At 47.1% G+C, this 21,632-nt stretch overlaps 2 protein-coding genes across 2 annotated transcripts; both read right to left on the bottom strand.

Moving 5' to 3' along the window:
- Positions 1-1,629: 1,629 nt before the first annotated feature.
- On the bottom strand, positions 1,630-13,730 carry stk40 (serine/threonine kinase 40). The gene is made up of 11 exons (XM_037454319.2): positions 13,494-13,730; positions 10,094-10,218; positions 9,549-9,634; positions 8,798-8,941; positions 7,619-7,843; positions 7,219-7,271; positions 4,459-4,574; positions 3,336-3,480; positions 2,976-3,095; positions 2,725-2,809; positions 1,630-2,598 (listed from the first exon to the last, which is right to left on the bottom strand). The coding sequence occupies exons 2-11, from the start codon at positions 10,209-10,211 to the stop codon at positions 2,380-2,382; spliced, it is 1,311 nt and encodes a 436-aa protein (XP_037310216.2). The 5' UTR covers positions 10,212-10,218; positions 13,494-13,730; the 3' UTR covers positions 1,630-2,379.
- Positions 13,731-15,544: 1,814 nt separating this feature from the next.
- On the bottom strand, positions 15,545-21,170 carry oscp1b (organic solute carrier partner 1b). Its single transcript, XM_037455068.2, has 10 exons — positions 20,905-21,170; positions 19,895-20,049; positions 19,567-19,734; positions 19,183-19,263; positions 18,988-19,091; positions 18,253-18,381; positions 17,508-17,577; positions 17,138-17,277; positions 16,948-17,011; positions 15,545-16,444 (listed from the first exon to the last, which is right to left on the bottom strand). The coding sequence occupies exons 1-10, from the start codon at positions 21,014-21,016 to the stop codon at positions 16,325-16,327; spliced, it is 1,143 nt and encodes a 380-aa protein (XP_037310965.2). The 5' UTR covers positions 21,017-21,170; the 3' UTR covers positions 15,545-16,324.
- Positions 21,171-21,632: the final 462 nt, after the last annotated feature.

The raw sequence follows: 21,632 nt of genomic DNA, 5'->3' as shown, positions 1-21,632 counted from the left end.
TGGACCTCGAGTTACTAATCTGTAGTTGGGCACCATGGAAGGTTGTGTAGAAAACACTTTCCACTCACAGATCAGTGTTCAGGGAACATCTTCAGCTGCTGCAGAGCAAAGGGGTTCACATTGAGGTGGGGGGGGGGCGCTCCCTTTGCATGGAGTTTTAGCTTCTGGGTGTGGTGGTTAATTGCCAACGTGGCCATAATGCACGGCAATCCCACCGGGTGGTGACCAGCGCATTTGTGGTGGCAGATATTTACACACTGACCCGAGTGCGGCCTCATGTGGACAATTTGGGGGTAAATGAACAAACTTAACACCCTCCTAGAAGTCAACATAATGTGCGGGTATTTTGTAGAAAATTCTAACTATGCAAAGTCAGTCTTGTTAGTGTAGCTTAAATTGACCAGATTTTTTTTTTTTTTTTTAAATGGCAAGAAAAAGACTGAGGAATTGAAAAAAGGGAAACAAACATTCGATGCTACTCGTCCATGAACGCGGCTGCTAATCATCACAAGAAAACCACTGTTTGAGTTTAGAGCCCCTCTTTAAAGAAGGTTCAGGCCCCTTTACGCTGGCGTAAGTAGCGCCTGGGGGGGGGGGGGGGGGGGGGGGGCTACACAAGAGAATAAATAAATCAACATGAAATTACAAAAAGGAAAAAAAATGAATAAGTAAAGACATTTGGGGGAAAAAAAAAAACATTTCAGAGGCTATGTTCATGCAAACAGTTATAAATAAGAAGCAGTCTAGCCAGGACGCAATGAACAGATGCCCAACAGTCAGCCGTTAGTAGCATCGCCATGGTTCAAACACCAGAATGCAGCTAATTAACTTTAAATCTATTCTCATTTCTCCATGAAATTTTACAGCATCAGCTACCGGCCGCCAACTGGTCCTCTGTGGAGAGACAATACAAGCAATGTACAGGTTGAGCTGGAGCGAAGGCTTGAGAATGTGATGCGTGTTCCATCTTTTAAAGAGAGCATTCAGGGCAAATCGGTAAAACATTCAGTCAAGTCCCGGCAGCGCTCGCTCTGGCTTTCACAGTGTCTGCCGCAGAGGGCAGGCCAGAGAGCAGAACACCATGATCGGAGGTCAGCTTCAAGGGTCTGTGGCTGCCACAGGTGAACAGCTCCACGGACTCAGAAAGCACAGAATGACAGTTCACATTCAAACTGAAGGAGAAAACGAAAAAAAAAAAATGCCATTATCCTTCTTGATGAAGAGAAACGGGGAAGTTGGAATACCTGGAAGCCATTTGATTGTGAACGAGGCTGAGGGAACCAGTTTCCTTGGCTAAGAGTTACTTTAAGACGTGACTTTTGGCGATGGAAACGGGACAGTGCTCAGATCGCCACTATAATGGCACTGAGGAAGCGTTACCATCCATATGCCTTGGCATGGAGGATCCGACGGGGTTTCTCCCCAGTCAGTTATTGGCATTGTGACTTCCAGGTACCTCACACTTAGCTGCCTAGGAGCCAAATTAGATTTGCACAGGTAGGTGTATACGAGCAAACTGCAAGAGACAACGCTTTCTGCAGATACCAAAGGATGCACGTGCACATTCTTTGTTATTCATTATCTTCAATCCAAAAAGGGAGGGATGAAATGCTACTTATTAAGTTGATGATGAAAAAGCTTATTCAGAAAACACAAAAAAAAAAAAAAGTTTCAAAGCACGATCACTCTGACAGAAAACATTAATGCTTCGTGTCACTGGTGGCATCACGACTCCATCGTTACAATCCCTTGTCTCAGAACAGTGAGCATGGTTTACCAACAGACGAGAGACAGAGAGGTAGATTGTTTGAAGTCCGAGTTACAGACGGGACCAGTCTCCATCATTTCAGTACAGTAAACGACAGAGAGGAGCAGGGACGAGTGAGGAGGGTGAAATGGAGGTATTGAGAAGTGACATCTGCGATCAGGTGATCAAACTTGAGGCAATACCATGAACCACTAGGAAGAGGGGGGGGGGGGTTGCTACATGGTCCTGAGATGCTCAGGGGATCCAGAGTTGACGAGGAAGTGTTACAGTAAGGAGGAGGAGGAGGAATATGGGGTTCAACGTCTCTTCAACACTGCAGGCCGAGCCTGGTGTTGGGCCCCGTCAGGTTTGGCTGCACAGTGAGATCTGACTGTGGGGGACCTGAGGGAAAGGAACCTTTGGTTCAGATCTTCCTCCTGGACACTCCACGTCTCTCTGGAGGATTCAGGCTGGAGGTGTGAAGGTTCGAATTGGCAGTTTGTCCCGGTGCCCCGCCTAGCCCACCTGCAAATATGACCGTCCTGTATGCAAGCTCAGTTCTGGTGGTCTGTGTGGGGGGAGGGGGGGTCTCCAGCTCTCGCCTATTGGGGGTCAGGAGGGGCGGTTGAGGACTACTTCCGGAGGAACCGCTGTGCCAGGATGGCGGCGTCCAGCGGGCTGACGGGCTGCGCGTCGTGGCCCAGGCGCCTCACGGGCGGGATGCTGCCAAACTGGCGCTTGGTGAGGAAGCTCTTGGCCTCGTGGATAGTGTTCTTCTCTTCTGCCAACAGCAGCTGCTGGCGCATGTAGTTCTCAAACTCGTACTGTGAAGACTCTTCGATCACCTTGGCCTGAGGGAGAGGGGGGGGGGGGAAACGTAGCCTTATCAATGTGCTGCACCATCTGAGCTGAATGAAAGTGAGCCTTTCGATGTACACGAGTGTTTACAGATCAGTCGTGTTTTTTCCAATATTTACCTCTTGCAGAAGTTCTACGTGGTTGAGCTGATCGTCAATATCCGGCACCACCTGCAGAGGGCCACTCAGCGACGAGACAGTCTGCCTGTTACGGAAACAAGGATGATTAACACCAGTGAGTCTGAAAAGGATTTCAGCAGAAAACAGTCTCTAATAAATCAACTCAAGCAGCAGTCATTTCTTTAAAAATAAATCCTGACAATCAACACGTTTGACAAACTCTTCAAACAACCAGCAGGGGGAGCAGTTACCACGAGGAAATGATGCCGCTGAGGGCCTCCAGCACCTCTCCTGCAGTAAGCCGCTGCTGAGGGTCCAACACCAGCAGTTTCCGGATCAGGCACACCGTGCTCTCCGACACGCGGCCGTCCCTGGGAGGAGGGCGAGGACAGAAGACACGGCTTTTGTTTTAATAAGACATTGGAGGAGGATTACAGTGTCATTTCTTCTGGTCCAAGATGGAGATGCGAAAGTGTGGCAAACTCAGTAAAAGTAGCCGAATCGCAGATTACTCAAAATGATTTGGTAAAAACGTACATGCAGTCACTGTTCAATCGCATCGCTCTGAATACGTCCCCAACCACCTTGACGTGGACAGAACTAATACTCACTCTGGGATGGAGTACTCGGCGGCCTTGATTTTGCGGAAGAGCTCTTGAGGTATGCTGTCGTAGAAGGGAAACTGACCGTACAGCATAGTGAACAGGACCACGCCGAGAGCCCACATGTCACTGGGTTTACCGCGGTACGGCCGCCCTGCAGACAGGAAGGGGGGGGGGTCAGGTGTGATGACAAAGCGAGACTGTACTCCAACAACAGATAAGCCAAAAAGGTTGATCGCAACCACCACCCCCCGCCATGTCCCCAGGTCTAATGATTAATGTGATGAGTAAACAAACAGAAGCTAGAGGCATTTTTTTTTTTAAACCAACCCTGAACTAGATCCAACGCTGTGGATCACAGATGATTAAGCTGTAGCAACATGGCGGTGCATGACCATAGTGTGTGTGTGTGTGTGTGTGTGTGTGTATGGGAGTAGTTTCCCTCCAGTGAGTCATCAGCATGAGAGTCACTGGAGCTCGTTTAATTGCGTGCCTGTCACGTTATGCTGATGTACAGGCGCCGTTGAGGAGTTTCTTTGAGGATTTCTGTCTGAAATCATTCACCCTCATCTTGTCAGCTGTCTAAGACCACGTCCTGGATTTGGCATCGTCATTTCACCGTGGAAGTGCCCGAGCGTGAAGCCGACTGGTCCTTGACAAGTGGGCATTGTGAAGCTCAACAATAGAATTTCACCCCCCCCAGACAAAGAAAATGCTTCACGCAAAGAGGAAAGTAGCTTCCTCTGCTGACTCGCACCATGACAGAACGCAACATCACCACGAACGCAGCGACAACAGAAAGAAAAGCCGCTTCCAACCCGATCCAAAATTGCAACATAAACCCCTTTGTGTTGCCCAATAAGCAGAAAAAAAACAAGACATGGTCTGCTTAACGTTACACAAGGCGCCGTCTTCTGACCAGAACCAGGTCTGACATGACATTTATGTACATTAGAGCGCGAGGAAGGTTTTCACACTTGTGCACACATGACCTGTGGCTACCAAACAGGTTGGGACTGCTGGCTGTCAGTTTCGGCGTGATGCGGATTGAGTTACAGAAACAAGTTTAGGCACCATGTATGCAAGTATCCTCTAAAAAAAAATTAAAAAACATTCATGTGACATCACGCACCACTTAGCACGTCGGGGCTGATGTAGGCCGGACTTCCTCTCTGGTCCTTCAGAAGGTCGTCCTCGCTCACCAGGTGCTTTCCCAGGCAGAAGTTGGTGATGGTGATTCGGTGAGTCCTGGAGGCACAAACAAACCGCAGATTAAAACGCTTTCATACACTGCCGGTAATTAGCCAAATAAACCGACTTGGCTGTTCCTACTGTGGACGAACACACCCCGAGTACTCGATTGAACTACAGCAAAACAGTCTTACTCATCACGAGGAATGAGAGTTCAGAATGTGGGACACGGCACGCTCTCAGCCCAAAGCGTGAAGTGAACACAGGCTGACAGAGACAAGAACTCGCGAGCGTGGCCCCTTCTCACGGTTCACTGGGCCTCAGGATCTCATGACTGCCGAGAAGGGGGGGGGGTCTTAGTATGCCTGTCTATCTCCAGAAAGAACTTCAACAGTTAAAAAAAAAAAAGTTAATTTCCTCCACGTAGCTCTCAACACGGGGGGAGACTCATGGCCAAAGATGGATGAAGTTGACTTAATCCTGCTTTGGAGCTGATGAATTGAGCTTAAAGAACTTTCCCTTCATGTAACCCCCAATGGTCCACGATAAAGTCAATAACATCACTTTACTGTCTACATCAAGCCTGAGACATGAATACATAAAACCAAGCCAGACACATTTGCACTCCAGAGAGGAGATGTGTCTCCGAGTCATTAAGGTCAATGCAGTTTGCGTGTGGTGAAGTCAATGCACCGTTGGCGAAGACTGTTCCGTGTCGCCATGTTCCTTCAGCGCACAAAGAGAAAACAAAAAGCTGCACTTTGACAAACACATGAGTCAACTTGTGGCTTGAGATAATTGTTCCGATGACTAAGCCTGCATGGTGACGGGTCGCCAAACGAGTATATAAAGCTCACATAAGATTCAAGATCTCTACGAATAGGTGAAAACTTTATGTGCGCCCACACAAAAAGACGCCGAGAAGCAGCCGCGGTCTGGAGCCCCGAGTCCGCTCGAGATCACGCTCCTCATCCGCTTTCTAAAAAGCCTGAGGTCAACAGCTTCCCTTATTTGCTCCTACTTTCACACCCGGCTCCATCACACGCGCACACGCACTCGCGCACGCTTTCCAACCAGACACTCCGATCTCAATTCCCCTTCAGAAATTCCAGCTACTTGTATGATTCAACCCTTGAAGAGCTTGTGTGATCAAAATCTAGCTCACCATGCAGCGGCCTTGTGACGTGCACGGGGATGGGCCAGAACAAAGGCGCCATGCTTCAAGGACCCTCGACATAAAAGCTTCCTTCATGGAGGAGTCTGTTCTTTTGTCTGTCCGCATCACGACCCGAGCCGCTATCCGCGCGCCGGAGATTGGGGCGAATGAAATTGCATGTTTGCCTCGTGAGGCAAGGGTCCCCGAGGACAGGAGAGGCGGCCCCCGTCGACGCTTCCTGTTCATGTGAGCCCGGGTAAGTCAGGAAACCAGAAACCTAAATAGCCCCCATGATTACCCCTCCCCGGCCACAACATTTTGCTGACGAGAAGGGAGGTTAAGCGCAGGGCAACTTCTGCAGATCATTTCCTCAGAACGGGGACTCTGTACCTTTGACCTCTACAGAAGAAATTCAAAGTAACCACTGAATGATTGCTACGGCCCGTCTTATGTGATTGCACGTTCCAAAAACATCAATGCAATACAAAAGGCATGCTCAAGACAGCACAGAAAGAAAAAAAACGTCAATTCCTGGGACAATAACAGCAAATATGGGGATTCCAATTTACACAACCGGTCCAGGGGAGAGCAGAACACCCTTCGGCGGCGTCTCTTAGTCTACGGTCGTCCGTACGGTCTGACACACACAACCCTGCAGACTCGTTTATGACATCCGGCTCCCATAACAGCTGGCTCTGCTAGAGGAAATCACATCATTCATGCATAAAACTGCTGAGCTTGTTGATGGCATCGGTGCAATTCCCTGAGTGAGGAGCAGCAGGGGAGGACGGGGGTGGGGGTGGAAAGGGGGGGGTGGGGGGGGGGGGCCTGCATCTAAAATTGGCCACGTCCTTCCCACGTAGGGCCGTACATTCATACACATCCAGGGCGGAGTGACGAGAGGAAACATGGACGCAAGCAAAGTAGACGGGAAAAGGAGATATGACGAGGCGAATGAGGTGGACAAGAAAAACAGAAAGCAGAGTAAATAAATGATGACTGCGTGTGTCAGCTGGGAGCTATGAGGCCTTTGGCTGCTTTCATCACCTCTGGTGGAGGCGGACCCAACAGGCTCTGGTGTGCTCCTGACCCATCAATGCACGTGCTCATCCTGACTGATGACAGCATGAGAAAAGGGTCGGCTCTGTGGGTCATCAAGCACGTGCGTGCAGACCTTTGCCGTTCAGAGGAATCAACCCACAGGTTCAATATTTAGTCACGTGAACTTTGGTTCACAGAGGGGCACTCGCCGGGCTCCCGTCTAGTTCTCCGAGGTTTGTGTGAATACGAATCTGGTTTCCCCTTCGCTGCCAACAACCCAACAGATGGGGGGTAACTCGTCGGCCTTTAACTCACCGAGAGCAGGGTTTTGGCTTCCTACTGCCGATGTGAGCCTGTCTGCTTGGGATTCAAAGCCAAATGCACACTGGACCCAGGCTTCTGGGACAGACATACACAGGCTAATATAACCGACCCGGTAGAATGCGAGAGGGTATTGGCGAGCTCAAGGATTGGCAGGTTCAAATGAGGGGAGTTTCACCTTACCGTTTATTCAGCACCATGTTTCCCAGCTTGAGGTCTCTGTGCACAATGTTCTTCTGCATGAGGAGGGGAAGAGAATGGAGGGGGAAAAGGTTCGCTCAGAGAGTCATTTGCCATGTTTTACACAATAATCAGAAGGTAAGATGTGAACATTTCTCCTACAGTTGTAGGATCCTAACAACAACGCTTTGTTTGTACTCTCACTTGGCGTCATAGCATGAAAAGAGGAGTTAATCCTCCCCAACGCCAGATGGGCGTACTAAATTTAACTGAAGAAGACAAGTGGAACTATTATCTCATGTGCAGTACCGATTGGGCACAGGCAATGTGTATCAGGGTGAATCAAAAGAATATATCTGACCAGACTAGTGGAATAAATAACCCTATTCCATCCTAGACTCACCTTATGAAGGGCTTCCACCACACGCACCACGTCGTAGAAAATGATGATGGCCTCGCGCTCGCTTAGTCTTTTCTCCTTTATAACGTAATGCTGGAGGTTTATTAGATCCGCCGTCTTGTCGCTGAAGTCGTGCGCACACAGGCAGTCGAGCACCAGACAGATCCGCTTCTTCATCTTGCGCACTTTGTTGGCCTCCATGTCCTCCACTACCTCGTATGCGCGATCCTGGAGGAAAACAGAAGGAAGTGAACAAGAGTCGTTAATGCATTTTAAAGGAAGTTTACAAAAATATCGATATACATCGGCCGAGGCGGCCATGAATGCATCAACCTGAATGGATTCCTGAACTATGAAATAAAAGCCTCAACGGGGAATCATATTTTCAACGTTGTCATGGTGAAGTGACAGGTGGCAGCAAAGTGCCGTCCCATATTAACAGTTAAAGCCCACAGACTCTCACACTTAACCATTTACCAGGTGTGGGGGGGGGGGGGGCATAATTTATCACCAGCCATCATGTAGCCAATAAATGAGACTCACCCACCGCTTTTTATTACTAGCTGCATCAGGTTTGAAGTTGTTTTTTTAGATGCTTTATAAATTATGACCGGTTGCCTCACCGTGGAGATAACACAAATCAATAATGAAGGCCTGAATGAATCAGAGCACATGACTCAATGCTGCTATTCTGAGAACACAGGCCGAGTGGAACAGGTAGATGTGGAAGAGTGACTAGGACGAAAAACAGGACAGATGGAACAATAACAAGGCCAAGGGAGGAGACAGACAGGAAGACAGGTGTGTGTGTGTGTGTGTGTGTGTGTGTGGTGGTGGTGGTGGTGGGGGGGGGGGGTGATGTGAATAGCTTCAAATAAATACGGCTTTTAAATGGTACTCCCACTTCTCCCTTGAAAATAAAAGCAGCTGGCAGGATGTATGACGAGCTGATGAGAGCCTGCTGTGACTCCACAATGCCATATTCTGAACGGAATGAAAAGCCATGTCTCCATGGTAATGTTGGTGTATTTAGCATTTTCAAATTATACAGGAAACTCACCCACACAGTTGAGTAGCACACCATAAACTAAAAGACCCCCCAATTATTTGAACAACAATGTTCTATGCACCCATCAACGGAACCAAAAATAAACAGGCCAACGTGTGCAGGGGCCCGTCTACCTGAAAGAGGCCGTGGTGGTGGACCACCCCGTCCTGGTTGTGCAGTAGAGAGAGGAGGGAGTACTCCGTGTGCAGCAGCATCTTCCCCTGCCTCTCCTCCTGAGTCTCCCCTGCAGAGTCCACTCGCTCCTCCAGCGTAAGAATCTGCAGTAACAAACAAAACATTAGGTCACGAGACCAGACCAGACTGCAGAAAGAGCTTTAAATCAAGCACGAAGTCATGACTGAGCAGCCATTGCATAACTGGAGGCGGTACAATCTGCTTAGAATCCAACAGGAAGTTACAATCTGTACGGCGCGGAGGCGGTGAACGGTTTGCAGTTTTAAAAACAGCGGCTCCCCTCTGAAGCAAACAAGCGGCGCGGCAGACACTGAGGAGCTGTAGTCACGGGTATGAGGGCAGGGTCACGCAGTGACTCACTGCATGGCCACGGGGGTTACGGGTCGACATTCCAGGTGGGACCTCGCTTCCCTCCCTCCCTGCCTGCCTCTCTCCCTCCCTCCCTCCCTCCCTGCCTGCCTGCCTCCCTGCCTCCCATGTGTAACAAACATTGGATACCCCCAATAAACAGATTTCCCAGCTGAGGTTCTGTTTGCACCAAACAGAAACAGGGGGCCATAAAATTAACACCAACAAAAGGAAAGTCAACAGCTCTGATGTCTACGGGGACAGCTTAGCTTTGTGTTGTATATGATTTGCACATGCGCTTAACTCACTGCGTTTCGGGGTGAAAGAATGTGAACAACCTACTTTGAGCTGATAGAAGTCGTCTGTGCCGTCCTTTCTGGCCAGACATTGCACTATGCTCGGCACGGGCGAGTTGCCCAGACGAGGCCCTGCAAGGATGAGAAAAGGAACAGCTGCATGACCAAAAGGAGGGCTACATGCCGGAGTGTGTGCTCCCACTGAGACTCATTAAAAGGCTGCATATGCACAAACCCATTAACACTCCCGGTGTAATGTTTTCTTTGGCACCTTTGCATTGCAAATAGTGCAGGAGTTGAGAAGTAGAAAACAGACGTTCGGGGGAAGAGATCCATTTTTCCAGGGGGAGGAAATTCAAATAACCTTGCACCAACACAGGCGGGACCTTTCTGGTCAATGTTAGGGGATCAGCTAAATTCTTTGCATTCTTGCCTTAGGCGTGCGCCCACACAGGGACACCCCGCAACTCACTCACACACCTTTACCCGATTTCCTACCTACACACACACACACTGTGCAATCTCAGCCATTCAGACCACTTTGTATTCTGTATCCCTGCTTTTGGGGATCTGTGCAGAAGAATTCCTTACCAAGGATGAAGGGCCCGGCTCTCTTGGCGTTATTGCCGGATATCCCAGGACATTGAAGCTTGCTGGCCCTGCCTGAGGTCTCTCCAGCCCCCCTCTCCGACGAGCGCCGCTTGGACATACTGGAGCTATTGAGAGGAACGGACGTGATTAGTTCACAGGAACAAGGACAGTCACGTTAAGCGTTGCATGCGTGCATCAGCGTGTGGACAAAACTCATAACTTGACAAAGTGAATCGCAGCAGTCATCAGTCACACAGCAACGGCTTGAAAACTGGTTTAGAAACAATGAGTATACCCAAAGATCCAGCAGCAAGTACTACAGAATTCACCGATTAGTGAATGGAGGAGACTGGAGGTAAACTCTAGGGCAGCTCCTCCCAGCATACTTTAAATATCCCTCCCACACATTTACCAACACCTATGTGTGAATGTGAGGCCATTACGGCTCCATTCAGAATGATGGCTGCTGGCGTCAAGAGTGACGCCGCAGATTCACTCTCCCCAACAGGCTGTGTGCGAATGGGCCACAATTTGCAATCGGAATGGAAAAGGCTGTCATGCAAAACTAGCACACTGTTCTTTTATTAGAAACGCATATTTAAATTTGACTCCCAGCACTGAAACCGCTGCAGTGGACATGGCTTTGGAAAAAACCCTTCTGCTGCTAATCTGCATTTTATCTCAAAATCTGCTCAGCCGGCTTATCTGGTGTACCTTCATCTGAAGTGACATGCGTGTTCGAACAAGGGCGAGAAAAAAACAAAAAAAAGCCAAGCCCTTACAGTATGATAAGGAAACAGATTCACATGCCAGAGAGACCATTGACAGTGTGACACATCATCATTACACAAACTACTTTAACTGCCAGATCTCCCTCCCAGAAGTCAGAGAGCAAGCGGTATGGTTTGTTTACTGACTGAGTTCCCATGTGATGAAACCCCATCTGTTTCCCGTAACAGGGAAGTAGTGCCTTCAACCGAGAGGAGTGATTCACCCTGCTGTCGCCGTCACTTTCCATTGGACAGGAATGACCAGGTGATGACGCCAATAATAAGACAAAGCCTGTGACCTGCACCCTGTCCTCTGAAAAATGGAGGAAAAAAAAAAACACACACAAAAAAACCCTGTAGAAGTTATGTCAACAAGACTGGCAACACAAAGCCATATCTAAAGGGGAAATGTCTCTAATTGGTGTGCATATTTCAGCCAAATTAACGAGAGGTGCTTAAGACTAACAACTTCCAGAATACCTCACCGCCGAGTGTGACTGGAGGGAAGCCCAAAACAACTTCAGGGCATATAATCAGGTCATACGAACGGAACAAACTACGGAAATAGAATATTCTTAAATGAATTCGGACATCATCCAGTTTCAAAGCAGATCGTGCACCACTCGCCAGTTGGCGTTTTTGGGCAGAGAGGAGGCAGGACAGTTGGCAGTCAGTGCGGGCTGGTATGAATTCTCACGTCCATGAGGCTTTTTGTGATCCCAGACAGCAGACAGTGTCATCGTCGTGTCTCTCGCCCATCTGTCTCCATCTCCGCCAGTAGTCACACGCCGAGTCTGATGAGCTGAGGTTTTTCCCGACAGCATTTATGGCACGAGGCAGGGTGACAACATCACCCTGCCAATAGTAAGAGAGCATCTTCCTCGAGTGTGTGCAAGGCAAAGCGATGGATGGTCAACTACTGCCATTCACGAAGCTCCTGGGGAAGGAAATGGTTCAACTTTGGAGTCTTGGATGGCTGTATTAAAAATGTACATATTGCTCCACATGCCTTTAGATTTTAAATAGTTGGTTCAGTGCTCTAAAAGGTGAGTAAACAAACACAACGTTGGCCATGATTGTACCTTGGCATAATAGTCTGTTTAAGATTTTTTTGTATCTATGCACCCGATGAAACTAATCTGACCCAACCGATAGGCACCACACAGCGACAGGTCCCATGGCCATTTGTCTGCCTACCAGGCACCAGCTGTGGAGTCGTGGAGCCAACCCCTGACACATCTAAAGCAAGAAAAAGGTCAACGCAACCAACCAACGAACGCACACGCTGACCTAAATGACATCAGCGCAATGACGGCGCACAGCTCTCCTTTTATGACACTGCTGTGCCTCTCCGCACAGCCAGTGATCTGGCATGCAAGACTGCCTCTGCCTCTGACTGTACCGGAGGGAGGACAAGAACAGATACAGCCTCTGAATCATATCAACACAAAAGGAGGAGAGACACGGCTTGCCGGTGCCCACGAGAAATGTGGGCTCCTTAAATAGCATCTGAAGCAAACAAGCGCGTAGGTGTCCCAGCATCCACCCACTCTCCCGGACTCCACGCCACTCGTCTGGCTCGGCGGGGACAGCGCGATCGAGACAGCGTCCCGGGTGGGACAGGGGACGGCATAAGGACAATGTGAGCAGGTAGTAAACAGAGAGGTCAGGGAGACAATGTGGTCCGATTCAATGGATCCACAGATGGATGAATCGCTAGGATTCAGGACAAAGAGGTGAGGGCCGGCCGAAGGTCACAAAAGGCTTCAAAAACCTGCTGCTTGAATGAGACGTCAATCATTCGCGTCAGCTCCCGGTTGGCTGCTTTATTCCAAATAAAAACGTCCTCGATCGCACGTACACGTTGGAAATGACAGGGCGAAAAATGATCACAAATGCACGCGCACAGACACATACACACGCGCGCACAGACGGTCACGCGTTGATTTTGGTGCCATTTTGCGAGCCCCGCGGTCCAGACGCCGCTCGGCTGCGGGCCGCCTGAACGGGTCACACGCGCCGAGCGGAACCAACCAGAGTCACCGGGTGGCGTGAAGCGTTTCGGGTCCACAACGACTAACGGGACCGTTCGACCACTCGGGGAGACGTTCCGGACCACGCGAACTAAAGCGCGTAACACGGTGCGCGTTCGTGCCGACTGCCCCGGGTATGGTCCGCGCACGAAGTGGGTCGTTTAAAAGAAACACATATTTCAATGTTTAGAGGAACACATTTACACAAAAAAAACGAGGGGGCTATTTGTCGGGCTGAAGAAGCTACCCCCCCCCCCCCCCGCCCGGTCCCCGCTGCAGGCACACCGGCCACACAAAGGGACACACACATGCAACACAACACGAGAGTTGAGCTTTCGCTGCAAACTACCGACACGTCGGGCAGCCGTTAGCTAGGTCAAGCCACCCCCCACCCCCGTCCCGAATCACCTTAACGCCACTATTGTGTACCGCCGGTGTTACGACCACAGCTGCTGGCGAGCGACGTTTAGCTGAAAGCGGAGCTGGAGGCCATTTAAAACCAGTAGGTAGCGTCGGCACTACAGCTGGCTAGCTTCGCCGGAGAGCTAACGGAGGGGGGGGGGGGGGGGGTTGCAATGCAGTCGCCTACTCGCTTACCTCGAGAGCCGAAACCGCCGGGTAAAGTCCGCGTCGTCTGCTCACAACATGGATGTTGCTCGGCCTGACGCCGCGGCGGACACGCGGAGCTTCTGGCCCGAACAGCGGGGGGACCGCGGAGGGTTCGGGTTTCGGGTAGTTCAGCCTCCGTTACTGAAATGAGCAATTAAGGAAAAGCCTGTGCTCTTCGCTGATCGCATCTTTCCACAGCGACAGCACCACCTGACAACGGAAATGACGCACATACTTATTTGATTGACAGCTGCGATCGACCAATGCAAGCACCTGTTTTCTTTTTTTTTTCTTCTTCTTTCCTGGTAAATGGTAGCTCGCCGGTGATGAAACCCTTTGCATAATACAAGTTGCTAAACTAAATACATTACATCATAGTTGTTTTTACGGGAAATGTTTAGTACATTCAAATGGAGTCTGTTGCACCATGAAACAACATCATTTGCACACAACGCCATGGTTATTTATTGTGTCATGCGAATAAACTCAACTTCTTACGTTTTTAACGTTTGGCAACTTTGCAGGCTAAGCATTCAGAGAATCTGCAATGAAATCAAGATCATAAAGAAGAAAAAAAAGCATTTTAAGCCTTGAAAATAATCTAATCTATTGAGCTATTTAACATGACATGGAATTAATCTTCTGTCATACCGAAATCATATAAAACAGTATTTTCTTCTCACGTAAAACAACATTTTCTCTTCAGGTAAATTATTCAATTTCACTTAATCAAAGGTAATGCACTTAGACGTTACCGTGTATGTAACGTAAAGGTATATTTAAGTATTGGGTTAAACTTTGATTCATAGAAGACTGCCTGCTGACAAATATTGCACATTTACCATGTGACTTTGCGCGTTTCCACCGAGCAGTACGTTGCACAGTTAGTGGAAGTTTAATGAGTAAGTCACTCATACTCAACCTTGTGTCACAATTGCAATCGGGCAGGATGACACCCCACTAAAGGTGCATTTCCTGCTACTTTACTCACTCTCGCATGACACTGACATTCAGTAAAGCCCACCCGTGTTTCCTATTTCCTATTTAGCATCCCCCCTTAAATTCCACCCACAGCTACCAGTTTCAACCCAGTAGGCAGGTGTGACAGACAGGGCAACCTAAAGGCCAATGGCTTAATTGAGTCGCACTCGTCTTCCTGCATTGACTCAGAAGAGCATATGCCCCCGGCCACATGAAACGCTCGTCAGCTTGTGGCTTTACAGTGGCCTGCCCACAATCTTTAAAGAGGAAACTGAATCACAACTCGAATGCAACGTTTGTGTCAGAAACACATTTTAGCGTCTTGTTTGGAATGTATATGTAAATTAACACATTTTCTGTACATTAACGACAAACAAGCTGCAGATGTTTTCTTTTTTGGCACTATCTCCGCTTTGTACATCATTTTAAAATCAGCAGCTATTACTCATTTTAGAAATCCCATTTAGGTTTTGGGGGAGTATTCCAGTAAAATATTATCCTCCTCATTGCAAACTGTTTTCAATTGAATCTGTTCAACTGCAGTGAACATTCTTGCAGAAACGACTGGAAGAGCTCTGCTTTCTGATTGTTTGCAGCTATGTAGGATTCTCAGGGCACGCTGAATGTCTTGTTTTTGCTTTCCAAGATTATTGGGAGGACCTCAACGGAATCCTCTTCCCCCACGATCGGATCGGAGAAATGTCTCAGCATGCCTCGCCTGGCTGGTATGCACCATGTTCAAATGTGGTTTACTGGGGGAGGGCAGACTGTCCCACTTTGACCAATCTGCAGGGAAGACTGTGCTAATGGCCAGGAGTCTACTTGGAGATTACATTCAAGCACATTGCTGTAGCGGTTTGTTGGTAGATAGAAATAAATCAATGAGATATTTGTTTAACTGTTGAGGAAAGTTCACTCAAAATACTCCCCCAGCAAGTCAGCTTAAGAAAACTCAGTCACTTAGTTTCGACAGACCACAGTACAGGTTTTTGAATGAAGGACGGACAGCTCCCCCTAGTGTTTGAGCTTTAAAACTGCAACCAGCTTGGGGCCACCAATAACACTTTTGTCATCCATTTATTAAAAATCCTATACAGAACATTTAACAATTTACCAACTGTGGCAATATGTATACAAGGAAAAAATACATTTAAATATATACAGTATGCAATTAACATATTTACATATTAGACAAACTATATTGCATTACTCCATATTAACATGGTCTTCAATGAGCACATCTGGGCTATACATCAAGACTATAGAGATAACAAGATAGTTAAAAAAATGTCTGTCATGCTGCCCCTCATACTGTTTTAAGGAAGTAGAGTATGAAGCAAGAAGAACATATTTTTAACCAAAATATCAGAAAGAGCACTTGGGATTCCTCCAATTCTACCCCCAATATCATCATTTGTTCATTCGATTTAAAATGGAATTACAGACCTCACATAATCAATTAAACTAAAACTGAGATGTATAACTTACATTGTGCTAAATCTTGAGTACGAGAGCCGTCCAACTCCATTAACCCACATATGTTTAATACAATCACATCAGCCCACTCTATACTTTAACTAAAACAGCAAACATCATATTACGGCGTCCTTGTGACGTCTTTAGCAACCTAAGGGCGCAAATTCGCCATTCGACAATCAATGGAAACACCGGCTAACATCCGCATTTGAAAAAGCACCCAGAGAGGTAGGATTCCTAACTGCATGCAAGGTTTCTGCAGCGTTTCTGCAGGTGCAGACGGCAGGCTGGTCTTCCGTCGGACATAGTGTTGACGACGCGTTGAGCACCTCTCCCTGGGCTTCTCTGTGAGGGTCGCCGTGTCACAGCCCGTCCATCATGGCCAGAAGGTCATCTCCTTTGCTGCTGGAACTTGGACATTGATCTCCAGACTCTGCAAACTCCCCCATGATCTTGGCCAGCTCTGCATTGGCCTGCTGGTCCTGAAAGACAACGGCCCTCCGTTCAGACCTGGCGTTGACATGCTCCGTGGATGACCCAATAGAGAGGGGACATCTGGCAAGCACAGTGGACTCGCGTCTCAGTTAAGTAAATCCCGTTGGACTGGCAAAGCCTCACATCTCTGAATACTGACTGTACACGCCTCATTGAGATAAGTAACAAATGGCCTAATCGTGGATGTTGATCATCACGGGTAAAAGACGACAACATGGGTACAACATAGCCAAAATAAAGATGCACTAGTTGACTGGAGTGAGATGGAAAGAGAGGCGTATCTCTTACATCTATGATACAAGGATCGTGAAAGACTGGATCTGAGGTGAGCTCCTTCTTGTTTTCCATAATCTTCCCAAAGAGAGTAACCCACAACAATCAATCACTTGGTGCTTACACGACAACATGAGTCTTATGGTCTGCGTGTGCCCACAGATGACCGAAGGCTGACAGTGAGATCAGATTACACAAATCATTTCATAAGCTTTACCTTTGTCGCTTGGATGTTGATGATTCCATATAAAAGGTCATCTGGTCTTGATATTAATGCTTCTCTGAGAAGAAAAAAAAATTGACTGATCAAAACAAGTCCAACCATTTATTTTTATTAACAGTTCTGTATGATCAAGTGCTATAGAGCACAAGGATGGTACACAAAAAAAAAAAAAAAAGAGACTCACTCTTCCTCCTCATCGGTGGAGAACAGGTTGACCCGGAAGCCGTTGTCGGCATTTCCGGGCTTCTGGATTTCCAACCCTCCCATCAACTTGGCCAACATGTTCAGCTCCTCTTTTGCGAGGGGATTGGGAGCAACGTTGACCTGTTGGTCCACAGAGGCGTGTTTACTTCAGTGTATCAGGGATGGACCTATGGTTTGCAAGATCCTGCTACACATGTGCTGCAGTAAGCGGTCTGTAGTTGTGGACTTCATTAAGTGATCAAGTCAGAAAGGGTGTCAAAGAAATAAATTGTGTGCATAAAGTTATTTTATATTTTGTGCATTCATAAAATCATGTACTGTTAAAAGTGTTGCCAGTGAAGCGGTTTCACCTTGGTGTGCTGAGCAGAGTTCTTAGACGTTCCTGTCATGTGGGTTTCCACTGGGCGACTTACACTGTACCTGGATTGAAGGTGCAAAACAGAGCATAAACACCGCAATGCAACAACATGCCAGAGGTCATCTGTCTACTCATCAAGTCTCAGGCATTTCACTCTCTTTAAGGTGTTGGCAGGTGGCATTTGTAGGTGGCAGGTGGCATCAATTACAATTACGATTGTGGCGGACCCCTCTCACCCTGGACATGAACTTTTTTGTGCCCCCTTCCATCCGGCAGGAGGCTGAGGTCCACCTCCCGCCACACTAACAGTTTCTTCCCATTGGCGGGGACCAACTGACTGACTCTCACTCCACGTAAATACACTTTGTCACTTTCACTTGTCACTTTCTGTCTGGTGCACTTAGGGTTATATTTTTATCTTCTTGCTGCACTACGTTGTCTGTTGTCATCATTGTACTGTCTTTGTCATGCACCAACCGCCAAGTCAAATTCCATGTATGTCTGACATACTGTATGATGGCAATAAACGATTCCTGAAATCATGTGACACCAAACCACATAGATTTACAAATCTAGGATGCATGACTACACCATTAAGTTAAATTGCCTTTGACTAAGAACTTCCAAATATCTCACAACTTGGATGACAAATAAATCATTATCTACTCCCTGCCACTGTATTCATTTAGTATCATGATGTCAAGACTTATGCACATCGTTGGTACTTTGCAGCTTACATGTTTGTGCCTAATTTGGTGACCCTGTCACCAAATATCTCAAAGGATCCCTCGTGGAGAGCCGCTGTGTAGTTTCCTCCGTTACTGAACTGCCGCCTGGTCACCTCTTCCCCACCGCGGCTGAACATCCTGCAATCCAGAGATACAAAAACACTAAATGTTATGGACTAACATGCTTTCAAAATATTTTTTTTGTTGTTTTTTTTTTCCTCTGATGAAAGTAGTTCTTGTGTGGAACCCTCTAAGGCTTTGGTTGCTTTGAATACTTTATCATAGTGACGAGTGTGGATGTTTCCTGTATCAAAGGTTGCTGACGAGCCCCTATTTTAATAATTATTAATTTAATTATTTGGTCAGGGTTTTGACATCACAACAACAGGAGATCTACACTAGCTCACGTACATATTCTAAATGTGTCCAGGTTTATGCTGCAATAAACGGCATGTCGAAAGTCAAATCCGAGTGGGTATCCTCAATTTCCAGCACAATCAGGTCCAAGTTAAAAACACGGTAAAACATGGATGCATCATTGTATAGGCTGTAAACTTCAGAGGCACCTACAGAGGACCTGCCTGTTACCACACCTCCATTAGTGATAAAAAAAAAACAAAGTAACCATCTTTAACTTTAACACGAAATCTAAGGGGAACAAATTCTGAAAAAATAACTTAAGGCATTACGAGGATCCACAGGAACTGTAATTAAAAGAGACCTCGTGGCCATACCAAGTGGTACCTTATCAAGCAGGGAACTAGCGTTCCATAAGGCACGGGACCACTGGTGGGAAGCACAAAGCGGCCATTAGAGTTCTGTACTTTGTCCTTGAGGAAAATAGACACCTGGCATAGAAGAAAACACAAGACAATAATAGTGTACGTTTTTACTCTCTAGTTACTTTATTATTCAAACCTGAGATCAGATTGGACTTACTCTTATATGCATGTCTTGGAAGAAGATAAGGAGAGTTTGTCTGATCAGCTGGAATTCTCCACTTGACAACGTTGTATACATCTATAAATGAAAAATTGATTTAACAAAACAAACACTAAAATGAGAACATTGGAAAATCACTCTGTATCTCAATGTATTAGTTTGAAATTTAGACAACATTGAATATCACCCAAAAATAAGTAGATCAAAGTAGATCATGATACTTGTAATGCTAATACTATCTAATAATATTAATACAAATAATACCAGTCATGTTCATATGAGAATATGAAACATTTGGCATTGACATTTGTCAAATCAGATGACTGTTGCTGAGCTTTGTTGTCCTTATCAAATTTGAGGCAAGTGTCGCACGTGGAATACCTCTATGAGCTGTCGGTAGGTCTCATCAACCTGGCCGAGAATGCTGGGAGTGTCTTTCACAAAGTCTTTGATGGCATCCATGTGGTTGAAGGACACAAGAAGGATGTCCTTGGGCCGAGGACAGAGAAGCACCTGGTACTTGAAAGCCATAGTCATCAAGTCGTAGAGCTGTGAGGAGGGACACACGCGCATGACTTCACTGACATAGCTGTCGGTAACAGCAGAGGGAGCCACAAACGGCAACCTACAGTCCGCAAGATACGAATGGCTCTGTAACCCCAGAATTACTGTTGTACACAATGCCTCAAGGAAAAACATGATGACTTACCTTGTCCATGCTGGCTTGATTGAGTCTCATTATTGAAGCATGGGCGAGCCTGTCGAACACAGTGCGTAGGGCTTTTTTGGAGTAAAGCTCCTGCGGCTTGAAAAGCTCTTCGAGGAACTTTTTATTGAACATGGTGGTGATGATGTCATTCATAACTATTGAGGAAAACCAAAGTAACAAGTCCACAAAGAGTTAGCCGAGGTTAGGCAAATGGAGTTTCCACACAGCAGGCTCGGAAGCAGGCGGCATAACTATACTAGATGTCGGCCAGAAACACTCCGTCCTCAGCCTATCCCAACAACCCCAAGGAAGCAGCAGCTTGGCAAGCGTTTGCCCTACCTGGTGCAGTGGCAGGTACCAGGTAGGTAAAGGGTCTGTGTGCGAACTACCCTCAGACATGTTTCATTTGCTGTGATTAAGCCCATTGCTTCGGCCTAGGCCAAAGCACAGCAAAGAGCTACGAATGCATCAGTGCACGATCATTCTGAAGCTGTAGTAATACCTCTCCTTCTGTCATCGTCTATCCAGCCAGCTATTGTGAAAACGTTGTGGTTTGAAAAGAGATAAATAGATGCAATAATGCAATGAGTCATGAAACCACAACGCTCAATGACAAATGACTCAAAATGTTAACAATGCGTTTGTATAGCACAGATGCATGCGTGCTGAAATGTGAAAACAGGTTTTTTAACATTCATGTGGATTGGGAGTCTGCAATCAATGTTAAGTTCTCTCAGCGCTCATACGGGTGGCCCATGCACCAGCAACCGGTGTCTATGAGAGTTATGATATAACGTTAAGTCAAAAATCAAAATATGTGACAAGACAACAAGCGGACTCATTTTTGTTAACTCTTGACCTGGCATTATATCTAATGTTTACACGTTCTAAGAATCCCGATTCCTTAATTCACCAACCAGCAGAGGAATGCATGGAGGGAAATTTACGTTTGACTGCACGGTGACATTCGTGATGTTGTCAGGGTAAGCTAGCTGCTAAACTAAGCTAACCTTTATTAGCTTTGTCCGGAGGGATGTTCTGAGCTCGAAGCCGTTGGTCCAGGATGTATAGCATTTCTCCACCGAGGTTAATGAAAAGCAGAGGCAGAGTCCTGGACGACATGGTGGAAACTGGACGGTTTAAGCTATCCAGAAAAAAACGTAATTAGGCGGCTAGCGGTCGTAGCTAGCTCGGCTGCTAGCTCCTACAGTTTGGTTAAGCCTCTTCTGGTTGCTAGGCCACGAAGCCAACTACCAATCAGCGCGTCGTGATTCGAGACGAGAATCGCGTTTCAGCCAAAGCCGTATAAAGAGAGAGTCGCGTCAATCGGACAGTCACGTGATTCTAGTGGGCCTCAAGTGGTACTTAGCAGGGATTTTTCATACGTAAATATTGTAACGTTCGGCGCCAATAAAGAGCCAGTTTATGATTACTCGGGTTTATTGTCGCTGTTGTCGGCCACAGCCACGGCATCAAAAAACACCCCGTTTTTTTACACACCCGTAAGAACTCAACTTCCCACAACTCCCCGCAATTCCCACTTCCTGTGTTCCCCAAAATCTACACACATTACACCGGAAGGGGCGGTTCCCCAACCCTGGCAGTAACAGTAATCAGAACCGTATACATTTAGGAACTTAAGACACGCTACAATATTATTAGAAATCGGTACAAAGAGACAATATTGTTTGATCAATGAATGCATTTACAATAGTCAAATGGAGCAAAAACACATGTA

The sequence above is a fragment of the Pungitius pungitius genome, chromosome 11 (genome assembly GCF_949316345.1).
Source record: "Pungitius pungitius chromosome 11, fPunPun2.1, whole genome shotgun sequence".
NCBI classification, from domain to species: Eukaryota; Metazoa; Chordata; class Actinopteri; order Perciformes; family Gasterosteidae; genus Pungitius; species Pungitius pungitius.
The sequence above is the reverse complement of the archived record's forward strand: the minus strand, read 5'-3'. Positions and strand labels throughout refer to the sequence as shown.